Consider the following 15246-nt stretch of genomic DNA (forward strand, 5'->3'; position numbering starts at 1 on the left):
CTCCTTCTGAATCAATTAGCCCCCTTCCATGCCCCATCAGTTCCACACAAAAGGAAACTGTAGGCGGCAGTGTTCACTTTTTCTTGGCTCAATCTCTTTCGTGAAGTATATTATAAAGGTAAAAAACTTATTTTAAAAATCCTCCTTATCCTCCCTTATCCTCCCAAGCAACATTTATGATGTATTGCATTCCAGGGGTCCATCCAAGTAAGAAATTATTAATGTTGTTGCATTTCCTGTATGAGTTAGTTCTGGAATTTCCCCTGTGAGACTAAAAGTAGTCCTTCATATATGGCTTTAAAATTTTTTAGCTGAAAACTAAATAAATATGGATTGACTCATCTCATCTTCATTAAGTGATAAAGAATTTTTCAAGAGCAGTTTATCATCATTAGATGCAGGCTTCAGCAAATGAACGGATGGAGCGAAGGGATGTGGCACACTGTCCTGGTGAACTTGCTGATCAGCTGGCTTCCCTCCCAACTGTGAAATTGCAGAGATATTTTATTTATTTAAAATATTTCAGCAGGCCATTCTGAGCAGCTGCATGGCGATGCTGACCACCTCCTTAACTCCAACATGTTCAGCAGCTGCATGGGGAAGATGTCCAAAGAATAGCCATAATAGCCATGCGGAACCAAACCAGTAACTCTTCCTCCACAGACTTTTTCAGCTCTGGGTTAACATTTTCAGTAAATGCTGCAGCACAACCCTAAGATATCTTTTCTTGGTCAATCCAATACTCATCAATGTATCTATGAAGTTGGCATTTTTTTTGCCTCAGCGTGTATCATTTTATAATTACTACACCCCAACTCTGCCTGTATAGCTGGCCTTGCACAGCACACATTTTTGAGAAGAGAGTTGCATGAACCAACAGCACGTTAAAATCCACTATGTTCTTTGTGCCATTTAAGGACTATATCTGTCTGAAGTTATTCAGGATTTCAGATTCTATTTTTATGAGATCTTCTGGTGATTCTTGACCCCTGAGCTATGACGTATGTATTCCTCTAAAATTTTTACTCAGTATGTCAGGAAAGACATCCCACATAAAACTTGTTGAAAGATGCTTCTGAGAAGTGTGCTACAAAAAATAAACAGGATGAGGATGAGCAACAGGGTCTTATGACACCCTTAAAACTAACAGATTTATTACCGCATAAGGTTTCATAGCCTAAATACCACTTCATTCGAAGACGTGGGCTTTACTATGTAAAACTTATGCCACAATATATCCATTAAGATGCTGCAAGATTGTTTGCTTCTTGTTTTCCTTGCTTACTTGCTTCTACATTTGACTAATACAGTGGAACATTTCGGAACCCGAATGCCAAAAACCCAGAAGTAATTGCTTCCATTTTCGAACATGCCTCTGAAGTCGAACGGCTTCCGAGGCACATTTTTTCATTTTTCCCATTAACTTTGCATTTACTTTGCAGCCAGCCCATTGAGCCTCGGTTTTTGAACATTTCAGAAATCGAACAGTCTTCCAGAACGGAATATGTTCGAAAACCCAGGTTCCACTGTATGGCCACACAAACACACCAGGAATTTTTCACCAGGAAAAGGATGAACAGCATGTTAACACGAAGTAACACGAGGTGGAGAAAGCTACAGAAATCCGGTCATACATGCATCACTTCCAAATTGTAGAAATGCATAAAGGTTACATTTTGTAATAGTCATTACCATCTAAACTTGATGGGTGATGATAAACACTGTTAGGTAGGATTTTATAAGTCCTTTTGGGACTAGGGTGTTGGTTTTGATGTTGGGGAGGTTTAAGGCAACTAGTCCCAGTTTTTCAAACCATATTACATTGATGTGTAATAATAATAATAATAATAATAATAATAATAATAATAATAATAATAATAAATTTTATTTATATCCCGCCCTCCCCAGCCGAAGACGGGCTCAGGGCGGCTAACAACAATAAAATAGTTTATAAGTACAGCACTCTAAAAAATAAACAACACTCTAAAATCATTCATTATAAAATTAATTAATTCAAGCCACTGGCAACCAATGGGCCAGAGCTCTGTGAAGATTGCCGAGGGAGGGAGTCAGGCTGTGCCCTGGCCAAAGGCCTGGTGGAACAGCTCTGTCTTGCAGGCCCTGCAGAAAGATGTCAAGTCCCGCAGGGCCCTGGTCTCTTGTGACAGAATGTTCCACCAGATCGGAGCCACAGCCGAAAAAGCCCTGGCTCTAGTTGAGGCCAGCCTAACTTCTCTGTGGCCTGGGACCTTCAAGATGTTTTTATTTGAAGACCGTAAGTTTCTCTGTGGGGCATACCAGCAGAGGCGGTCCCATAGGTACGAGGGTCCTAGGCCGTATAGGGCTATAAAGGTTAAAACCAGCACCTTAAACATGATCCTGTACTCCACCGGGAGCCAGTGCAGCTGGTATAGCACCGGGTGAATGTGATCTCGCAGTGAAGACCCCGTAAGAAGTCTCGCTGCAGCATTCTGCACCCGCTGGAGTTTCTGGGTCAGTCTCAAGGGCAGCCCCATGTAAAGCGAGTTACAATAATCCAGTCTGGAGGTGACCGTCGCATGGATCACAGTGACTAGGTCAGGGCGAGAGAGGTAAGGAGCCAACTGCTTAGCTTGGCGGAGATGGAAAAATGCCGCCTTTGTTATAGCTGCAATCTGCGCCTCCATGGAAAGGGAGGTGTCGAAGATTACACCCAAACTCTTAACGGACGGTGCTGGCACTAATTGCACCCCCGCAAGAGATGGGAGTTGCCCCCCCAATCCCATATCGTCCCGTCCCAGCCACAGGACCTCTGTCTTCGAAGGATTTAGCTTCAACCGGCTCCTACGTAACCATCTAGCCACAGCTTCCAAACATCTGGTCAGTGTGTCTGGGGCCGAGTCAGAATGGCCATCCATCAACAGATAGAGTTGGGTGTCATCGGCATACTGATGGCAACCCAGCCCAAAACTCCGAACAAGCTGGGCTCTGGGGCGCATAAAGATGTTGAAAAGCATCGGGGAGAGTATCGCACCCTGAGGTACTCCACACACCAAGGAGTGGCGCGATGACAATTCCCCCCCAAGCGCCACCCTCTGCCCCCGACCAGAGAGAAATGAGCGCAGCCATTGAAGGACTGTTCCCTGGATTCCCACGTTGGCAAGGCGGTGGTCCAGAAGTTCGTGATCGACCATGTCGAAAGCTGCTGACAGATCTAGAAGAATCAGCAGCCCCAACCCGCCTCGATCCAGCTGTCTACGAAGATCATCTGTTAGGGCAACCAGAGCCGTCTCAGTCCCATGACCATCGCGGAAGCCGGACTGGAATGGATCCAGAGCCGATGTTTCAACCAGAAACCCACCAAGCTGTTCAGCAACCGCTCTCTCAATCACCTTACCCAGGAACGGAAGATTCGAAACCGGGCGGTAATTGGATAGATCTAAAGGATCTAATGATGTTTTCTTTAAGAGCGGGCGTACCACTGCCTCCTTCAGTTCCCCTGGGAATGTCCCCGTGCCAAGGGACAAATTGATGATATCCCCCAGGAGGGCCCGCACCTCGTCTGGACACGCTCTAATCAGCCAAGACGGGCACAGGTCGAGAGGGCAGGTGGTGGGCTTTCCCGCTCGGAGTCTGTCCACATCGGCTGGGGATATCCGGTCAAAGTGGTCCAATACTGGACCCGAGGACAGCCGAGGGGCCTCCAGTTCCTTTATTGTATCCAAATTGGCAGGGAGGTCATGGCGGAGCAACAAGACCTTCTCCGCAAAAAAGCTCGCAAATGCCTCACAGCCGTGTGTCAAATTGTTATTTAAATTTGGCTGTCCCTCAAGGGACGTTAAAGACCTGATTATACTAAATAATTGCGCTGGGCGAGAGCTGACGGATGCAATGGAGGCCGAGAAGTAAGACTTCTTAGCAGCCTTCACCCGAAGGGGGTGTGGGGCCCGAAACAAACTGGGAGAGCCCTAGTGTTGCCATGGAAGACACCAGGTCCAGAGCCTGTGAGGAGGGAGTGGCATCAGCATGGATGTTGAAGTCCCCCAATACCAATAGGTTAGGGAACTCCAAGGCGCAGCCGGCCACCGCCTCCAATAGGCCTGACAGGGTGGCTGCTGGTGCGCTAGGTGACCGGTACACCAGCCAGACAGCCAAGCTCACCTCGGAGCCCCACACTAGGCCAACACATTCAATGCCGGGGATTGATGGCGATGGTAGAGCCCTGAAAGGACAATCTTCCCGGATTAATAATGCCACCCCTCCCCCCCGGCCCACAGTCCGCGACTGGTGGAGGATGGAGAAACCCGGGGTGCCATCTCTCGTAAGGTAACTGTTGCCCCTTCGCGCACCCAGGTCTCCGTCACACAAGCCAGGTCGACCCCCTGCGAGATAAAGAAATCTCGCAGGGTGGCGGTTTTGTTGCCTATAGACCTGGCATTGCACAGCACCAGTGACGGAGGTGAGTAATCCTTGCTCACCCTACCCTCGTCCCTCGGGATAATAATAATAATAATAATAATAATAATAATAATAATAATTTTATTTATATCCTGCCCTCCCCAGTCGAAGCTGGGCTCAGGGCGGCTAACAACAATCAAAATAATCCAACATTCTAAAAACATTCATTATAAAATTAATTAAAATCAAATTAAAATCAAATTGATGGCAACCATTAAGCAAAATTCTGTGCAGATTGCCAGAGGAGGGGGTCAGGCTGTGCCCTGACCAAAGGCCTGGTGGAACAGCTCTGTCTTGCAGGCCCTGCGGAATGAGGATGAGGCGCAGATTGGAAGGGGTACGAGCATATCCATATCTCGATCGCCTTCGCCTATAACATCTGCCCCCACCGCCATACCTCCCTCGCCCCTCCACGGTAGCAATCCCAAGCCTCATAGTAGCCTCCATTGATGGCAATTAATGTTATTCTTTCGCAGCCTAAAACAATAAAACCTTAAAACCTTAAAACAATAAAAACAAAAAACAAAAACAACCCAGAAAACAATAAAACAATACAAATAAAAACTGCAAAAATTTCAAATTCATCAAAATCTAACAAATTCCCACGCCCACCCAAACATCCATCCCACCCCCATATATAAAAAATCTAAAGGGAAAGGAAAATTTTAAAAAAACATGTTAAAAAGAACTCTGCACCCCTCCAGGTCCTCCTGGGCAGTGGCATCAGTGGCAACAACTGTCCTTGTGAGGCCCCACCCTGGGCCAGATAGTAAGTGGCAGGAAGGAACAAGGCCCTCAGGCACTCACACAGGGGAGTCCTCCTGGGCAGCAGAGCAGTCCTTTTGAGGCTTCAGGCCCCGCCCCGGGCCAGATGGTAAGTGGCAAGAGCAGGGCCCTCAGGTGTCAGTGAGGTTGATGGCAGCAGGTGGTGTAGTGTTGGGTTAAAAAGCCTCATTGGCTTCAGAAGTTTTGGTGTTTCATTTGCAATTTGTAGGGCGAAGAGTGCTCCTAGCACAGCTACGACTATGGTGGATAGCTTCATGGAGAGTGGTATGCTGGTAAGGTTTTGTTGGTATGATAGTTGCTATAAGCATTCATCCTGTTAGCAGGCTTCTGATGGTAAGGCAGATAGTTATAGCTGTTGCAGTTCATGGGGTTTTAGTGGGATGATTGTTCCCAGAAGTGCTTACAACTTTTGGCAACTCATTACTTCACACTGTGAAGCCATTGTTTTAATTAATATTTGATGCGTCCAGAAATAGGCCTTAAAACCTTAGCCATTATCTTGACCTTTCCCCAGCTGATTTGATCTGCTGGGCCATTTCACTGTATTTCAATGAGGCAACATCAACAGGGGTGACAAGATGTTTTTTATGCCCTTTTACTATTTCTCAAGAGATAAGTCAATTTCTCTACTGATAGCTAAACTATCTACCAAATTCACTGTTTTACTTTTTAAACATTAAACATTTACATTCTAAGTCCCTGTTATTTTTCCTGTTCAATTTAGAGATAAATATTTTTTGGATACTACACAGTGGCCAAGAATGGTCATCCCATTGCACCGTATAAACAACGGTTTTCAGGCGGTCTGGATCCCTATGAAATCTCTTTTATGAAATCTAAAAGCCTGGGTGGTGGGGCTCATTTAAACTGGTTCTAGTATTTATATTATTTTAGAACATACATTAAGGATTCCACAGTCTCTACGTGCCAAGACTGCCAAGCTTGATCAGGGCAAATTATGCATGTTGGGTACCTTTCACTAAGCAGTAAGGCAGAGTACTCGTCAAGCTATTTCACTTTGTCTTTTGAAACACACTGCAATAATGCTGCCAAAACCGAAGAATAGCTACCTCATCCATAAAGGCTGCCAGCACAGTGAGGTTACTTTCCCCTGGCCAACAGCTCAGCTGAAAAGCCAAAATTTAATGCATGTTTCTTGTGTGCATGTATTTCTCTCTTTTTTTGGAACGTGAAAGGAGAAAAGTTATATATAGACACACACACACACAAACAAACATACAGATCAAAAGCTACTTAACAAAACAGTTATTTAACAGCTTAAAATTACTCAGATGTGCAGATGTCCTTGAAATTATTGCCAGCTGTTGATGTTAATGAAAATGTGGTTACATTGAAATAATATCACATAAAGCAGGGTTGTCATTTCTGTCCACCATAGTACAAGATCAAAGTTCTTGTATTAATTTATAAGACACTTAACAGCTTGTGTCCTGGTACCTTAAGGATTCCTTCCTGACCCCTAGGGTTTTCAGGCAGCCTGTCAGCTGGCCTTGCAAGACTCAGATGCAGGACTCATATCCACCACAAACTGCACATTCAGTACTGTAGCCCAATTCTGTGGAACTTCCTTTGCACCAAGATTACAGCTGTTCCTTTCCTACTGAACCTCAGACACTTGGCAGAGACTTATATATTTCAGTTGACAATTTAAAGATTTTTTTCTGTTTTGACAAATTATTTTAATCAATCTCATCCATTGTATGCTTTTCAAATTGTTTGCTTAGAAACATTGGTAACTAAGTGGTATATAAACATTTGCTTCAGATGCAAATATTGAGTTCAAATCCAGTGGGTTGAGCAGCTTAGGTTCCAGCAGATCAACACAATGGGAGAATGGGAAAGAACTGATCATCACAAATCAAGCCCAGGCAGCCCAAGCAGCAACAGGATATAAAATGAGGATGCTGTAGACTCACTCGTAGGATTCACTTATGTTTCCACCACAACCTTTGTGCCGCAGAGCAGGGGCATAGAAAGTGGTGGCAGTCTGCCCCAGGTGTCATCCCTGAGGGGGGTGTGACAAAATCCCTCCTGGGGGGATCACTGCTGTGCCAAACAGCCCCCCAGGTGGATCGCCACCATGCCGATTGCTACCCCTGGGCGGATCACTGCCATGCCAGTCGCACCTCCCAGGCGGATCGCCGCTGTGTGGATCATTCCACCCCTGGGTGCACGGCATGTGCGCCGCTCTGGGCGCCCGAGCGGCTAGCTCCGCTGCTGCACCCCAGAAACTGCAACTAAACTCCATGGCCACATCTCTCTCTCAAGCTTCTCCTTCCAACAGGAATGCAGCAGGAGCTGTACTCTGCGAAACCAGCAAAAGAAGGAACCAGCCTCAGAGACAGAAAACAAGGTGAGTCTGGGAGGTGGGATCTCCAGGGGAAACCCTGACAACTTGCCCATTCCAAATGCAATGCAGCAGCCACAAACACCCCCACCCCACCCCACACTTATACAACCCAACAGCATCCACAGAGATGGATACCTCTGTAAGGTGGGGAAATGCCAAGACCATCCAACACCACCTCCCAAACCTGAGTGCTGCATGCTGCAGAACTGCTTTGCTACAAAAGACACATAAAAGGTCACCAGTTTCAGGGAGCCACATACAACCACTAGCCCTCATTGACATTTCACTATCTGATTGCCTTGCGGCTAAAGAAGAGGCAGCAGCTGTACCACCACTCGCTGCAATTCAGGAGAACCACACCTGCAGCAAGGCAGGTGACAGTGGAGGCCACTCTCCACAACCACCCCCCTCCTGATCCAGTCGGCCACTCTGTGCTTTGCTTAGCAGGAGCCACCCCCTTTGCCACAGCAGGAGGAACCCCACCCAACCTGAAGGCCCCATGTCACCAACACATGGAGTGCCCTTGGTAAGCCAATGGCTGCCCTGGACATACACTCCACGCACCCAAAATATTGAGGCAGTGTACAACAGTATACACAACTATAATATAAACATATTGCTGCTATTGCTGTTGTTTATCTTGAGGACCATTTGGTGAAAAGGCAGGATGCAAATTTGAAAAATGAAATATTTGAATATAATTTAACAATATAATAAGACAACTCAATACAAAGGCGCTTATCACACACAGAGAGCTAGTGACACAATCTGTATACTTGTGTGTGTTCAATTGTGAAACAAGCTACCAATCTGCAATACATTTTTAGTAAGCGTGCCAACAGCAAAACACACCTGAAATTTAAAATGAGTAACTAAACGTAAAGGGACCCCTGACCATTAGGTCCAGTTGTGGCCGACTCTGGGTTTGCGGCGCTCATCTCACTTTACTGGCCAAGGGCCATGTGGCCAGCATCCGGGTCATGTGGCCAGCATGACTAAGCCGCTTCTGGTGAACCAGAGCAGCGCACGGAAACGCCGTTTACCTTCCCGCCGGAGCGGTACCTATTTATCTACTTGCACTTTGATGTGCTTTTGAACCACTAGGTTGGCAGGAGCTAGGACCGAGCAACGGGAGCGCACCCCGTTGCAGGGACCTTCTGGTTGGCAAGTCCTAGGCTCTGTGGTTTAACCCACAGCGCCACCTGCGTCCCCAAAATGAGTAACTAGACTTTATTAAAAACAAAAAATAGCCTACATCAGGATCTCAGTTAAAGAAACAATGAAATTCCAGATTCCCCTCCTTGCTGGTTATAATGTACTAATGTGCTATGGTAAAAACAATGATCTCCGCAGACATTAGCTCCAGTGCGAACAACTGAAGAGCATATGGTGTCTCTGGTGGCTGCATAAATGGTTTGATGATTTCTCAATTAACCAAAAACCGTATCAGAGACATATATTTATTTATTTAGGTTTCTCTCCCCCCCCCCAGATCCAGTTATTCTTGATACCAGGTCAAGCTGCAAAGCACATAAATAAATACAACACATAATAATACAAAAGAGCAGCTGATAAATCTAATACTCATATCACTTAAAATTTATAAAACCAACCATTGCTGTGGGTAGCTTCATAGCATCTCAACACTTAAAAGCTTGACAAATAAATCAGTATTGGGCTGATGCTGAATAGATCACCAGCTGAACGTTCAAGGAGAGGATGTTCCACATTCAGGATGCCACCAGTGAGAAAGATGGTTCTTATGATGCCATCAGAGGCGGATTTAGGAGAGTGCGAATGGTTTGTCCGCACTGCGTGCAGAGCCTTGGGGGTGTCACCACTATGATTTAGAATGGCGTGTGAGAGGCGGAGGGTGCTGCTGAAATTTGGGACCCCAAGATCTGCCACTGAAGTCACACAATGCACCAATTCAGGACATGAGACAGTTATGCTATACATGTGGCCACAGTATATATTTTTTAAGCCACAGTTAATTGTACGCAATGCAACAGCCACAAATATAGCTTCCATATGTATGCACTGGTTCACATGCACCAGGTTCATTTAGAACAAGGGTCAGCAAACTTTCTCAGCAGGGGGCCAGTCCACTTGTGGGGGGGGCAGACTATATTTTTTGGGGGGAGAGGAAATGAACGAATTCCTATGCCCCTCAAATAACCCAGAGATGCATTTTAAATAAAAGCACACATTCTACTCATGTAAAAACACACTGATTCCTGGACCATCCATGGGCCAGATTTAGAAGGCAATTGGGCAGGATCTGGCCCCCGGGTCTTAGTCTGCCTACCCATGATTTAGAATCTCCCAAAAGAGCTTCCTATGCTCCTGCAGCCCCTGTGGTTGTCTTCCTCATACATTAGTTACACTAAAACAGTTCAAGACCTGCTGGGACAAAAACTAAAAATGATGCATATAATCTGAAAAATGCAACCAGAAAGAATTAAATATGCTTGATACTTTGAGGTAGCTCCTCCTTTAATTGTCTTTAATGTTTGCTGCTTTAATACAAGTCATTTCAATTGTCTCTTTTTTCACCTGCTTTCAAATTAAGTGAGATTTATTGGTTGATGATGTGAAAATTCTTTTAGTTTAATTGTCATAAGGGATGAATTTGTTTTGAATATGTTATGAGTGTGTACAGATCCATTTTCAAGCCTAATGCATTTTTAATAACTTTTTCCATCTGCAAATGATTTGCATTTTAAATTTCTCTCTGCAACAAACTAAAACAAAAATATGAATAGATTTTAGAAAATTTGTCATAATAAATGTTTATTTTTATTTTTCCTGCAAGTATCTTTTTTTTTTAGTCAACATATCAAATGTTTTATCAACCTTGAAAGTGCCCATAAAAAGACTGGTACATTGGCAGGATAATCATATAAACAAAAAGCTTGTGCTAAATTTAAGTTAAGGCAGGGTAAAGTAAACCATATCTAAATTCTGGAACGGGACTACTGTTGACTGGAGCCAGCCTAAACTAAGTCTGGCAGAGGGAAAACAAGCCTTTAAATAGAGTTTGAGTTTCACCACCCTTTTAGCTGGCTTAATTTACACTGGGTACCCCGACATATAGAGAGCTGTTAACTGAAGTAGAAAATTAGGTAAAATTAAAAGACTTTGAAGAGATAAGAGAACTGGTAACAGACTGGTTACAGTATCATCAATTAAATGATATTTTTAAGACAGCTAAAAAGAAAGGTTTTAGTTATGAGTTATCAAAATGTCAAAAAGATGTTTTACAGAACAATATAAAATTATTGTCGAAAATGTATAGTTTGCTCCTGGAATGGCATATAAAAGACGAACAGGTCAAATCGGTGATGCTACATCGGGCAAAAGACTTGGGACATAATATACAAATGGCAGACTGGGAGAGGCTATGGAAAACAGATTTGATATTCACGGCATGTTGTTCACTGAAAGAAAATTATATGGAAATGATATACCAGTGGTATTTGACTCATGTTAAGTTAGCAAAGATGTATAGAACAAGTACAAATACTTACTGGAAATCTAAAGAAAAAGGTGTGGTGGATGTGTAAAGTAAATAAAAATTAATGGGAGATGATATATAATGAAATGTAAAAAAGGTTTAAAATAACTTTTGTTTTAAAAAAATCCCAGAAGCTTTTTTATTAGGAATTATAGGTACCGAGATACCAAAGGATCAGAAAAGACTGTTTATGTATGCGACAACAGCCACATGCCCAGAGATGGAAGGAAGGGACAAGCCTGACCAGAGAAGAATGGCAAACCACTTTGATGGACTGCTGAAATGGCAAAATTAACTGGGAAGCTCACAAATAAAGAAGACAAGATTGGGAAAAGTTTATAATTTATCTACGAGACCACTGTAAGCAGGTTAAAACACTAGCAGGATTTTAACCACACTCGTAAACTAACACAAAGTATGGATAATTTAGAAGGATAAAAATCTGGATAAGTATTGATATGTAGTTGTAAATATTATCATTAGGACCCATGGAAGGGATTGGGCGGGGGGGCCATGAGATTCAGAGTAATCTCGATTTTTGGATTTTGAACTGTTTTTGTTGTATGTTTATACTCTCTCTCATCTATCTTATTTATCTATCTATCATCTATCTATCTATCTATCTATCTAATCTTCTATCTATCATCTATCTATCTACCCATCTATCTATCATCTATCTCTAACTAACTTTACGCTGGGTTCCCAGATCATGTCACCATGCTGACCAGGTTTAGAATCCATCCTAAATCAGCTTGTCACATTCTCATCATGCTCCCACCATGCTCCTTTTTCAGGACTTATACCACCTTAAAATCTGCTAGGCTTCACTAAGCCAACCAGAGTGAGGATCTCTGGCAAAGTAGATAATAGGGAGTTACACCAGCATAGCCCAACTGCACTGGGAATCTCCTAGTTTAGCTGAAGATCCAATGGATCCTAATCACATTCATCCGGGCAGATCTTGCTACAGGACTGCTCCCTTACTTGCTTTCTATTATGGCATCAGTGCAACAGAAACCTGCCTCAGGATTATGAGTTAATTTAGGCATGGCCAAAGAATCATGTAACCCCAGTGGATTTGTTTTTTACCATATAGAGATACCTATATCTGCTGTTGAAATATCCAACGGTTTCAGGAGAGGTTTGCTATATAGGTATGAGCTGTGTATCTTACTATTTGAGAAATTACAAGTCCAAAACTCATTTCAGCATACAGAATTAGTCATAGGCCATTATTTTTCTCTCAGGCCTTTTATATGTCCATTGAGTTTCCACACTAGATATAGGTTCTGGATAGTAGGACCTGTAAATTCTGTTAATTCCAGTAATCATTTGTCAAAAGCAGTCTCTCTCTGTGTACACAACTCAAAATCACTATGTTGTTTGATACAAGTTATTTAAGACTTTCAACAAATCTGACAAATTCTTACAATTGTATTGATTTATGACTTTGTTTCTGCCTTGAACACCCAAGAAAACATCTTTACAACAGCAGTAAAACGTAATAGTGTTACAATCTTAAAATATTTATTTGCCAGTATAGAAAACACAAAGCACAGGTCTTCTTCAACATATTTATATATGATAAAGGCATTGAGGAGATGCTCATCAAATTTGCAGATCACAGCAAACTGGGAGGGGTAGCCAATGCTACTCCTGATCATGGAATCAGGATACAAGATGACCTTAACAGATTGGAGAACTGGGCAAAAACTAACAAAATGAATTTCAACAGGGACAAATATAAGAACCAGCTGCACAATTGTAAGATGGAGGACACCTGGCTTAGACTACTCTTGTTTTACTCTACCAGGCTTAAACTGGCTCACCGAGCAGTAGTCCCACCACTACAGAACGGAGCTTGGATCTGGTTTAACGTTATGCTGGTTTAACCTACACCAGTTTGCTTTACATCTGTTTCTTGTGAGTAAGCTATCAGTGGCTATTGGCCACAATGACTAAGTTCCTCAGCCAGAGGCTTCTGAATACCAGTTGTTGAAAACTGCAGGAGGGGAGAGTGGCCTGATTCAGAAAACCTTTCTTTTGTTCTTACGTAATGCCATTCATAAAGAAAGCCAGAAAATCAGCCTGCTCTACAATGTTTCATAGTCCTGATATTTACAGCAAAATTCCTTAGCAATGGTGCTGCCTGCCGAGTGCCAAAGCTTATAGAGTTGTTCCTATGTTTTGTTTTACAACTTTCTTTTGAAATGTCAAATTGGCTTAGTTTTCTTTTCAGCTGAATGTTAAGAGTCTGGGGCCCCTGCTGGCAGTGGTGTAGCGTGGGGGTGCAGGGGGGGCCGGCCGCACCGGGCGCAACATCTGGGGGTTAGGGTTAGGGGGCGCAAATCCACGGGTTAGGGGGCGCAAATCCACAGGTTAGGGGCACAAATTACTTGCCTTGCCCCGGGTGCTGACAACCCACGCTACGCCACTGCCTGCTGGCATGGGATCCAAATCTTGTGTACCACCTGTCTTTTTGCAGGCACAGCTTTACCTGTCTTGTGCTCAGGCCCACTGACAGTGGTGGACAGAGCAAGAGGCAAAGTGAGAGAGGCGAGAACACATTTTTTACTTTTGTACACAGTGCTTTATCCAGTTGGAATTTGACAGGTGCCATTGCCATTATAAGATAACAAGGGAGGCTTTCATAGTGAGTCCCAGCACCTTTTCTAGAAAAATAGCACTGTTTGTACAGTAGACTACACACACATACACACACGAATACACACACACGAACATACCCCTCCACCTTCTATCCAGGCAACTAAGCAGCATTAGCACAGTTCAAGGACACATTCCAGCCAGGCAAAAATACCCAAAAAGTATGAAACAGAGCTAATGGGGGATATATCCTGCCTGCGTGAGTCCCAAGGGCGACATTCCCCTCCCTATGCACTTGAATGTTCCCTGTATATATATTTTAATGCTATATATAGAAAATATGCATGTCAGTGAGATGCGTTCTAACCTTTGCCACAACATATGAACTTATATGAACTAACCTTAACTTATATACACAGTGACCTTAATTAGATGGAGATATTCAAACTTTCAATATCCTGCCTATAATTTGAAGTGTGTCAGTCCACCGAAAGCTGTTTGCATATCTTGGCTCTTAAAGCAAGTTACTTTGCTACAGCTCTGAACAAAGAAGTCCTGGAAGAGCCCCAGTCTTCTTTTGTAGCAGTAAACAGCTATCAAGAGACACATCCTCAAGATTGCTGCACAAAAGGTTGAATCAATTATAGTTGCTTTGTTGAAGTATGAGTGAAAGGATAGGTTCCATTGAAATAACATATAATCATGTATTGAGTTGCAGATGTACGATAATCACTGTCCAAAGCCTAAACTGTAGCAAAGTGACTGCTACACATTTAAGTCTTCAAAATCCTTGCAATCTCAAGCATCCCTATGTCAGTCCGTCAATCTTTTATTGTTGTTGTTATTATTAAAGATACGGCATCAGGCATTTAGACACTGACACCTTCTGTTCAGGCTTCATTTGATTTTTAGGTAATTACTAAAACAAAAAGAATCTTATTCTTCACAATGGTAACAAAAATGAACATTAAAAAACCCTAAAGAACTGGAATCTGGTTCTTAATTTGGAAAGATGGCTCTAGTCTGAGCCTATAATAACAGCATCATGAAATGTTGCTGTCAACTTCAACAGCTTCAAAAGCAGAGAATGAAAATATTCTCTGTAATAGTTTTCTCCCCAGTAGCTTACACGACACATTTATGCAGATAATTATGACCTACCTTGTGAAAATTTCTGAAATATGCTGCCTTTTCATCTGGAAATTTTTCTAGCCTTCTGGGTCCTTTACTTGAGGCTTTCTTGAAAACCAACCAACACCTTCTGAAAATCTGCAAGGAAAATTAATGAATTATATTAATTATATTAATCTTTGGTTACACAGGGCAGTATAATTCTTAGAAACTAACATATCTGCAACCACTGGAATACGAGTTGCCAACGCAAGAAAGCTTCATGTGATAGACTAGCATACAAATGTCAAATAAATGCACAAAATCCTCTTGGTCTTCTTGGTCCCTCCCCCACCAAATTGCTTTCCTGTCCTTCCCCCATTGCTCTGAGCTAAGAACAACTTGGTAGATCCTAATTAGA

At 43.1% G+C, this 15246-nt stretch overlaps 1 protein-coding gene across 1 annotated transcript in view; it reads right to left on the bottom strand.

Moving 5' to 3' along the window:
* The window catches only part of DOK6 (docking protein 6), a 183983-nt gene that overhangs the window by 93530 nt on the left and 75207 nt on the right, over positions 1-15246 (bottom strand). The window contains exon 2 of the mRNA XM_083622655.1: positions 14877-14984. Coding sequence (XP_083478781.1) covers positions 14877-14984 — 108 coding nt within the window. The remainder of the gene's footprint in view (positions 1-14876; positions 14985-15246) is intronic.

This window comes from Podarcis filfolensis (assembly GCF_964270895.1).
Source record: "Podarcis filfolensis genome assembly, chromosome: 7".
Lineage (NCBI taxonomy): Eukaryota > Metazoa > Chordata > Lepidosauria > Squamata > Lacertidae > Podarcis > Podarcis filfolensis.